The sequence below is a fragment of the Antennarius striatus genome, chromosome 2 (genome assembly GCF_040054535.1).
Source record: "Antennarius striatus isolate MH-2024 chromosome 2, ASM4005453v1, whole genome shotgun sequence".
Taxonomy (NCBI): Eukaryota; Metazoa; Chordata; class Actinopteri; order Lophiiformes; family Antennariidae; genus Antennarius; species Antennarius striatus.
This window is the reverse complement of record NC_090777.1, coordinates 25,890,939-25,901,415: the sequence shown is the minus strand read 5'-3', so window position 1 is coordinate 25,901,415 and position 10,477 is coordinate 25,890,939. Positions and strand designations below refer to the sequence as shown.

The 10,477-nt window shown below is 44.3% G+C and overlaps 1 protein-coding gene across 1 annotated transcript; it reads right to left on the bottom strand.

The window, feature by feature from the left end:
* Positions 1-6,320: 6,320 nt before the first annotated feature.
* Positions 6,321-9,880, bottom strand: npbwr2b (neuropeptides B/W receptor 2b). The gene has a single exon (XM_068337936.1). The coding sequence runs from the start codon at positions 9,320-9,322 to the stop codon at positions 8,306-8,308; it is 1,017 nt and encodes a 338-aa protein (XP_068194037.1). The 5' UTR covers positions 9,323-9,880; the 3' UTR covers positions 6,321-8,305.
* Between the last annotated feature and the right edge of the window lie 597 nt (positions 9,881-10,477).

Genomic DNA, 10,477 nt, shown 5'->3' with positions numbered 1-10,477 from the left:
TCGTTCTACCAGAACAAAGACGGTGACGGTCTGACAGATTCTGGAGTTCATTCTTACTCAGATGAAGATGAATTGAGAATGTGGACATTTTATCAAAAGTAAAAAAACAAATAATAAAAAAATCCAAACATGTTAAAAATATTAAAAATACATTTTGGTAGACTTAAGACATGTAAAACGTTAACTTTTACACTTTGCTTTAAAGTGTAAAAGTTAGCATTGAGCTCAAAGAACTGCCAGTAGAGCTTTAGCGTCTTCATCTTTCACACAGTCTGTTGAGAAGGCCATTTACTCATCCATCCGTCCATCCATCATCCATCCGTCCATCCATCATCCATCCCTCCATCCATCAGTAGCATGGATCAGTATTCATCCTGCAGCGCTGATCTCCTGCAGGCAACACCTGACAGACTGGAGGCCATTGTGGAGCGATGGGGATGAAGGGAAAGGGTCAGGCATAAAATTATAATGAAGGGATGAGGAGCAAATAAAGAGGAGGAAGATGTGACTCGATTAATGATGCTGTCAGACGGGACGGAGAGAAAAGATGAGGAACAAAAAGATCGGACTGGCTGAAAGAAAGAATTAAAGGTTGTTGAAGAGGAAGATGGGACCGGTTTCTCATCTCCTCTGAGCCGCCTGAGGCCCCACCAGGATCTTCTGGTCCACCATGTCATCCCTTCATTCTGCAGAGCCATGTGAGAGAAAATCATTAAGCGCTAAGAAGACGAGGTCTCTGTCCAACGCCCGCTGCCGTGGTCGATAAAGAGAGACGGCAAGTTAGAGCGAAGAAGAAGAGGAGGGGAGTCAATTTTCTTATACAGCTTCATCCCAACTCCTCCAGGGGCTTTACGGTCTGAGGGACATCAACTCCTCCGTCCCCAGAGCCTCCCTCCAGATGGAGCCCAAAATCCAGCAATTAGTGGGGGAATGAATGGAGAGAATATGGAGAGAGGACGAGTGAAGACGTTTAACCAGTTTAACCAGTTCAACCAGTTTAACCAGCGATGGTTTATGAAGCCAACAGTGCCACTAACATTTAACAGCAGGTAATAAGTAGCATCTCTGTGGCTTCTTCAGTTAGCGTAGGGACAGTTAGGTCCAGCTAGCTGTTCCTACGGCAACAGACACCTGGTATTTAAAAGCATCAGGCAGACCATCCAACCATCCATCCAGTTCCAGATGCCCGTTTCCTGGGCAACGCTGTTCTGCTCCTCCTTGGATCCAGAGGTCTAGTTCTGACCCGGGTCACAAAAGCAAACCAAAGGACGTGAAACAACGAATTTAAATCTCTATCTATCCAGATGATGGAGAGATCATAGAGGACAGGAAAACGGGAGGATGGAGAAATTGAAAGAGAGAGAGAGAGTTTGGATAAAGGCTGACGGACACCCTGCTTTTGTCTGACATTGAAGGTGCTTTTATCGAACTCACCTCTGCGTGTTTTGAAACGGGGGCGTCGGAATTCTGAGGCGAACCGAGCAATGTCATGTTCGTGTACCACCTGATGGATGATGGTCCAGCCTTTTCTCTGCTTTCCCTCCGTTCTTTTGTTTTCTGAGGGAAATATTCACATTTTTCTTTTTTTGTAGATTGTCCCCAAACTATAAAATTGTGAGTAAAACAGTAAATAAATAAAAAAAAACTGTGTAAAGATCAGTTTATTTCTGCAGCTAAACTTCATTCTCCTCCATCTGAATTTCTCTATTTGTTTTTTTTCACAGACAGAAAATCAATAGAGATGACCGATAGGAGGAGGAGAAACTGGTTAGAGATAGATAGATAGATAGATAGATAGATAGATAGATAGATAGATAGATAGATAGATAGATAGATAGATAGATAGATAGATAGATAGATAGATAGATAGATAGATAGATAGATAGATAGATAGATAGATAGATAGATAGATAGATAGATAGATAGATAGATAGATAGATAGATAGATAGATAGATAACCGGGTTTCACCGGGACACACGATGGGATGGAGAGGATGTCATTTCACACCACTCAAAGCCCAAACCGACGCCGTGACAGACGAATGAAAATGATTAATCGGCATGACCCCCCCACCCCACCCCCAACCAGGCTGGGGGTGGGGGGGGTCTGGTGTTACCTCCTGCAAGGACGTCCTGGATGCTCTTCACAGCTAATAATAGTTAGTCTGTCAGGTCCAGTTAGCAGGTCCAGTACAAATAGAGCAGATCGTATGTGATGTAAAGAACTTACCATCATCATCATTATTATTATTATGTTATATTTTGTTAACCTTTTAACAAATGTCTCTTTTCTTCTTTAAAACGTGTAGAATCGAAAGATTTTCACCGACATGATTTTTGTTGCAAAAATCGATGCCGCCCGCCATCGTTCCCGTCGCGTTCAGACAGGAGTGAATAAAGATGACATCATTTATCTCGCCGGAGGAGGATCGGTGACAACAGGAGGACGATCCGGAAAAATAGATCCGCGGTGAACAATTTATTATCTGTTGGAGACACTCGTGGACAGAAGGTGAATGTGATTCTGTCTCCAGGTGAACAACAGTGTTTTTCACCTGATTTTATTTTCAGCATCGACAATCTCCTTTTGGGGGGGGGGTTGGGGGGGGGGCGTGATATTTTATTTTATATTTTAAAGTGTGAAGCATCACTTATCACCATTACGCCGATGATGATCAACTCTATATTTTCAAACAACCCAGAACGTAAAGCCCCAATCAAGACGAATCCGCTGGTGGTGGTGGCGGCCAGTGACGCTGCTGAGACCGATATGCGAAGGCTAGTTGGCGTCGAGTTTTGAAGAGTGTTTGAACCAATGAGAAGGAAAACACGGATTAGAATTGACCTCGGTGATATTTAGCGGACGCTCCAGACATTTCCTCCCGTTAAACGCCCGTCTCCTCCACAGATAACACACCACCTTTGCTTATTGGTTTGCTCCTCCTCGTTCCTCATTTCCTCCTTCCTCCAGATGCGTTTGAAGAGCGTAATCATCCTTCCAGAGGCCATGCTGAGATGGAGATCTGGGTCAAAAGAAGCATGAAAACAGAAATGAGACGAGCCCACACACCGGGAACCCCACGGGAGACCAGAACCAAGGATGGCTTGTAATCACTGAGGAACATGTTCTGCACCTGCTGCTGGTCTGAACCCCTTTTGATTATTCATGATGTCATCACAGGACCTATTAGTAGACTATTTTAGGCGTGCACGTTCATTATTTTTTGCAGAAGTTTCCTGCTTTTGTTCGGCATTGGAGTCTGATAAAAGAGTTCATTGCAGAATTTAGTTTCTGCAGGAAACAAGTGTTCAATTGATGCGTATTGAGTCCTGACGTGTCTGAGAAAGCGGAGAATGCAAAGCGAGTGTGTGGATTGAGTGAGAACATCTACGTGACGTGACTTCAGTATTTCCAAGGCTGCGCAACAATAACACGGATCAGGATTCCTGCGCCTTCGTTCTGAAGTGGAAGGACTGAGGAGTTGGAAGTGAAAAGACTGATCATGGTTCTATTGAAACGCCACCCGCCCACCATGAGAACACATGCTTCACTGTGTTGTACATGTCTTAACATGTATGGTGGATGATGGGGTGGGGGTGGGGGGGTTAGAAAAATACCTGGTGCAATCAGTAGTTCACTACAAAACCAATCTCAAAGAATTGCCCTTTATCTTTCTTTCCATCATCGTCTTTTCGAAGTTCTTTAAACACAATTTTCAATTTTTTTTCTCGCAGTTTGAAAAATGTACAGCATTCCACAGTTTCCAATGAGGCAAAATGTTAACTAGTAATTTATCCTCTGTTCAGATAAATTATTTCTTTTAAATGAAATAGCTTTCGTGTCCTTTTTTTGTTTGTTTTACCGGTAATTAATCATTAATGATGAACAGAACAAGGCTCAACCCATAATAACCCATAATCCTAACCCTTAATTATAATAATAAAAAATAATCCGTAATACATATAGTCAACATGCTTTCCCTCTATCAAGTTCATATTCGCTCACATCCAACAGCATAGTCTATATCATCACATGCACGCTCTGCCATAAACATTATATAGGCGCCACTAAACACGCCATTCTGACCAGATTAAAGGAGTGTTTGCACAGCAGTCAGTCCCTTCACACATCATCCCACGAGCCACCTGATCATCTCCAGCCTGGAAGCAAACGACCGCTGGACCGTAGGGCGATGGAAGAGAGGCGAGAAAATATGGATTAAAAAAAACCAGGATCAACAGCGACACGCCCTAAACCCTCTCTTGGGGAACAGTGCTTTGGTAATGAGAGTAATGGCATTTAAAATGACCTCAAATGGCAATTACATATTGAAATATAATAAATAATGACTTGCTAGGAACAACATGGTGGTGCGGTGGGTAGAGCTGTCGCCGCGCATCAAGGCCGTAGGTATGAGTGTGTGTGTGTGTGTGCATATTTATGTGAACTATATGTGGCTCTGCGGTGCACTGGCGTTGCGCCCGGAGTGTACCCTGCCTCACGCCCCAAGTCAGCGGGGATAGGCTCCAGCTCCCCGCAACGCTCGACAGTGGCAGTAGCGGGTGATGAAGATGAATGAATGAAGACCTTGTGAACAATTCAACTTAAGAACAATTGTGTTCGTATGTTGAGGACTACCTGTACTTTTTTCCATATAGTAGTAATATGTTAAATAACAGCATGACTTTAGTTCCCTTTGATTCTGTCTTGACCTATTTTTAGGTGGAATTCACATTTTAAAGCTTTAAAAGTCATTTGGACAAAGCTGAGACGACTTCTCTCCCTTTCCTGAACACCTGTTGTTGACTCTGTGGCAGCGTCATCTTGGTCAAGGACATCCAACAGAACACACACATACACACATATTGAACCTGAGACATAACTCACACACACACACACACACACACACACACACACCTGCCCTCTGCTCATGTGATTGCTGTTATGTTTTCATCACAAATAAGGGGATTCTTTTTGCTATTCCTCGGTGAATGCAGGGGCCGGCGCTCACTAGTAGGCTGTGTATGCATGAGGGATTCAACTTAATCATACCTTTTACTTCCACATATTGTTTAATTATGTATATATGATTTTATGAATTACCTGGTTTGGCCTTTAGCAGGTAGAACCTTACTGAGTCCCATTTTAGCAAATTACTTATAATGGTATGTGCCACGTATAGAAATACTTTTACTTGTATATGTTCTGTTTATTACATTTTAACTCTATTTGTGTGAAATATATCATTGTACCTCCATCTAACTATGCTATTTATTTACTTATTTTATTTATTTCTTATACAACATACGGGAGATGAACTCAGGGAATTTCATCCTCTTGTCTTTATTATCATTCCTCGTTCTGACCTGCTCAGGTTATGTATGATAAAGACAACCTTTAACCCCTAACCCTAACCTTGAGTGAATAATTCAGTGTTGCGATCAAAGGTATTAAAAGAAATGTATTCAAGAAGAACCTGACAGAATGAATTGTGGGGGGTGGAGGGGTGTAGATGGACCAACACTCCCCTCTAGTGATAAAAACACATCACCACAGCTCTGTCAATTTAACCACTCGTACATTAATACTTTAAACTATTAAAATGTACATATTGAAACTTCATCTTATTATAAACAAACCAGCTCTGGAAATAAACGGAAGTGGATCGATTTTCTGCTGATTTTAGAGTTTTTAAAGGAAGGAACAGAAACAAAAAAAATTCAGACATGTGTGACCTTTGACACCTGTGTGATGGTAACACCACCTGACCTGCACGCTTCCTTTCCGACCTTTCGATCTTTGATCCGACCTGCTCAGGTTTTATAGTAATATATTATATTCATATGATTCTAAAGAGGCTGGGTTCGGCTCAAGGATCGGGCCGTGACTTTGGGGGTGAACTGGATCAAACCCGCACCCGCAGGTGTCAGCCAGCAGAGGGCGCAAGGCTCCTGCAAAATCAGCAAAGGATGCGTCAGGGAACAGTTGAAATATTATACTCAACAAAAACATAAACGCAACACTTTCGTTTTTGCTCCCATTTTTCATGAGATGGACTTAAAGATCTATAATTTATTCCAGATACACAATATTACCATTTCTCTCAAACATTGTTCACAAATCTGTCTAAATGTGTGATAGTGAGCACTTCTGCTTTGCTGAGATAATCCATCCCATCTCACAGGTGTGCCACGTCAAGATGCTGATCTGACATCATGATTCGTGCACAGGTGTACCTTATAACTGCCCACAATAAAAGGCCACTCTGAGTGTAGTTTCATAGGTTTTAATATTAGAGGAGAAGAAAATGTAAGGTGGAAAGAAACAATAAAGATAAACCAATTCCAGTGGGAAAATAAAACCATATTTATTTGAAGGACGTTACGACATTTCTTCTCTTCATCACAGGATGAATTAAAGAAAAGGAAGAATCTGCAAATCGGTTGTTTAATTATCTGTGTGAGAAGTGAAGGGTGACTTTACATCTCTGTACATATAAATGAGAGAACCAGTTATTTACAGCAGGACATTCAGAACCGGTCGATTGTGCAGTCAAAACCGAAAAGAACCATTTATCTTATATCTTTATGTATTTAATTAAGTCTTGGCTCTAGTTTGGTCTTTTATGAACCAAATTTTATATTTTATGTTTTCATTAAAATTCCAGTCGCTTTGGGAATATCTAATAAACGGCTGCGATTGGGCTGCGAACCAGAACCCAACACCAGAACTCATTAGTTATATAAAAAAAACAAGTGAATACGGAATCTTAGAGGATTTCAGACAGGTCATAAGAGCTCGCAGTTAAATTTATGTCAGGTCAGAACCAGAGAAAAACTTATATAAATCAGTCTTTTATTTATGTCTAGTTCTATTCACCCGCTCGTTTACATTTTATGCATTCATTTCCATCTTTAAATATGCATGGGGTTTTTTTTTTATTTCACTAGTCTTTTTAAATGTTTTTTTATTATTATTATTATTATTATTACTATTAATTATTTTACTCATTTGTTTTTTGTTCACATTTATGTGTTTTGTTGGGAACTTCATCCAGCAGTAAAGTATTTATCCATCTATCTTTATCTACACAAACTTTACTTTATATATTATAACGCTCTCACACCACCGTTCGTTTCCTCTCTGATCACGTGATTATGATTCTAATCGGATCAAACCGGAACATTAAATTTACACACATTTACAGTCGTACAAGCCTGAACCGTCTGACAGGTGAAGGAGGACGTGATGACGTGGATGGCTCCGATCGCGTGTTCAGGTAACGCTGCCGTCCGGACAGCAGGGGGCAGCAGAGGCTCACAAACACGGATTCCGCTTTACATAGCCCTTCTGTCCCGCGATCCCGACCTATCGATGGGGATCGATTGATTGGCAGAATACTAATCAGAGAGCTGTCACTCCAGAGGTCACTGCTGTGACCTGCCCCACCCCCCCCAATCCGCCATTGGAATTTTTTTTTTCTCCCCAATTTTAGGAAAGAAAGCTGAAATTATTTACAGGGAATATTACATTTCTGCCTTAATATTCCCCCACTGCGATCTCAGCGGCGTTAAAATCTGTAAAATCTGTGACAGAGATGGACGAGGCCCCGCCCACAGGAACTAAAAACAACATCTTCCCTCCTCAGTCACTTTGGTTTACACTTCACCCACACACTCACCCCTCACGCCTTTTTTGTGGGTCTGAAAGCAAAGCAGCGCTGAAGCATTGACCTGAACACCTGAAGAAGGGGAAGTTCACATGACACGGCTCACCTGGAGAACCCAGGACCCCAGACTGATTGACAAAGATGTTATTTACACCCATTTTTGATGGATTCTCCCGCATGCGTACCTGTTTCATTTCCGTCTGAGTTAGCATGCGTGTTAATAGTCGTTATCTTCGAGGCTACAGGAGTGATTTAACTTTAAATCACGTCTCTTTAAATAGATTTGGGATCATGTGTTTGTCTATGCTTGTTCCTTACATTAATAATGATTCACCATCTGATTCGCCGGTTCGATTCGCTGCAGCGCCGTTTTGCTCCAAAACGCCACCTGACTTTTCATCTGCATGGCGGTGAGTCAATCAAGACTGGACCTTTGCTCCCAGAAATACGTTACATGCAGCTTGCAGGCACAATTTAAAGTTCCATAGATAATAAAAGAAAGAACACGGCTAGGCAGTGCTAATGTCTCCAACATTGCCCAGTACCGCTTTAAAACAACCAAGAATGATATAAATTCAGCTCAGATTTCGGATTCCGTCTCCGTGGACCTCCTCTGAAGCACCGTCCTCGTACGTTCAGGCCGGTCTACATTCCAGCATCTTCTTGAAGGCCTTCCTGAAGCTGTCGTCCAGGAAGGCGTACAGGAACGGGTTGAGGCAGGAGTTGGCGTAGCTCAGGCTGGTGATGAAGTAGGAGATCCCGATCAGCAGCGGCGTGGTCCTCAGGTCTGTCGTCAGAGCCACGATGGTGCTGAGGTGAAACGGCGTCCAGCAGAACAAGCACACGGCCAAGACGATGAAGACCATGATGGTGACCTTCTTCTTGGCCTTGTCCAGCGCCTTGGCGTTGCTGTTGAGCCGCATGTTCCTCAGCTTGTAGAGCATCATGATGTACAGGATGCAGATGGTGGAGACCGGGATGGCGAAGCCGAGGATGAGCGTGTAGATCCTGCTGGCCTTGAACCACAAGCTCTCGGGGCTGGGGAAGCTGAGCACGCAGGTCTTCCTCCCGTCGTTCGGGTCGAGGAAGACACCGGCGAAAACGGAGAAGGGCATGACGATGAGGATGACGAGGATCCAGACGCAGAGGGAGATTATTTTGGCAGCTCTGTAGGTGCGGTAAGGCATTCGCTTGGACCGGACCGTGGCCAGAACCACCAGGTAGCGATCGATGCTCATGACCGTCAGGAAGTAGATGCTGGAGAAGATGTTGTAGTGATCGATGCTGAGGATGACCTTGCACAAAACCTCACCGAAGGGCCAGTAGTGCAGCAGGTGCTCGGCGATGTTGATGGGCAGCACCAGGGTGAACAGGTCGTCGGCGATGGCCAGGTTCAGGATGAACATGTTGGTGACCGTCTTCATCTTGGGGGCTTTGAGGATCACGTAGATGACGGCCGTGTTCCCCGTCAGCCCCACGGCGCAGATGACGGAGTAGATGACCGGAAGGATGACGTACAAGTCGGCGTAGAAGTAGAACTCCGAGGGAAGAGTGCAGTTCAGGTCCGAGTGGTTCCCCGATCCCAGGGAGTAGAAGTCCATGGAGTCGTTGCAGATGGGCGGCGTGCCGCCGGCGGTGGACACGTTCTCCATGTTTGGACTGAAAGTTGTGAAGCTAAAAGTCTGAGTGTAGGAGAGAAAAATGTTTGTTTTAAACAGATCCTGGAGGAGATATCAGGGGAACATCAGCAGGCTCTTCTCCAGGTGGTTAATCAACAGTTATTTGACATTTGAGCCTAAAAAAGGAGGGACTATCCTCTGTGACATCACCGGATAGGAGCTCAGCTTCTCCACTGGAGACGGAACAGATTCACAAGTTCTTAATCAAACTGTTCTCCTGCGCCTCCGCCGCCGCCTCCGTTGCGCACCGGGTGGACGGAAAGAATCCCTGCCTCCTGTCTCCGGTGGGGAAAAATCTCACAGGGGGTCTGTCTGCAGTGAAATCATCTGTCCCATGTCCTTGATGTGAAGACGCTCCAGAATCCCGGCTCTCCTGCTCGGTGAAGGAGCGATCCGCTCTCAGCAGGTCTCCATCTCCGCGTGGGTGAAAGCACTCGGGGCTCGTTCCATTTATCCTCAACGAGGTCGACGTGGCAATCACATCCTGATCGCTGATTCTCTCCGCCCACCCCACCCCCCAGCTCAGACAGATTTAAGACGCGTTGTCACGGGCTACATGTGTCCAGTAGAAGGGTTACAGGATTGGGGGGGGGGGGGGGGTTGAGGATGGGTGGGGGGGGTGGGGGTTACCCTCCGCGAGTCCTGCGCGCTTTGGAGACGGTTTTACGCACGAATGGCGCGTCCTGAAATCTGTGGAACAAACAGACGCGGACGTCGGTTAGTCGCTTTAGACACATCTTGAACATCACAGAAGACAAGAGATGATGCGTGGAAAGGACGCAGAAGATCAGACTTTTAACTGCCGGGGGGGGGGGGGGGGCTCTTTCTAAAGCTCACACGTCTTGAATCAGGGAATAAACTTTACCTTTATCCAGAAAAACATCAAAATTACTCTGAATTTTTTTTTAAAAAAAGTCACGTTTAGCTCCAAATTAATGTTAAAGAAGGAGAAACACGCAACACTGTAAAGACATCAAGCGATTAAACGACGTTTTTTTTTTGTCACATCCAGAAATGCTCTCTGTCCGGAGGACAGATGACTTACGGTTCATTCAGTTGAGACTTCAGCAGCTGCGGCTCTGAGGGTGAGTTCAGGCGGCTTCACCTCCTCTGCGTCCCCGGTGAAGT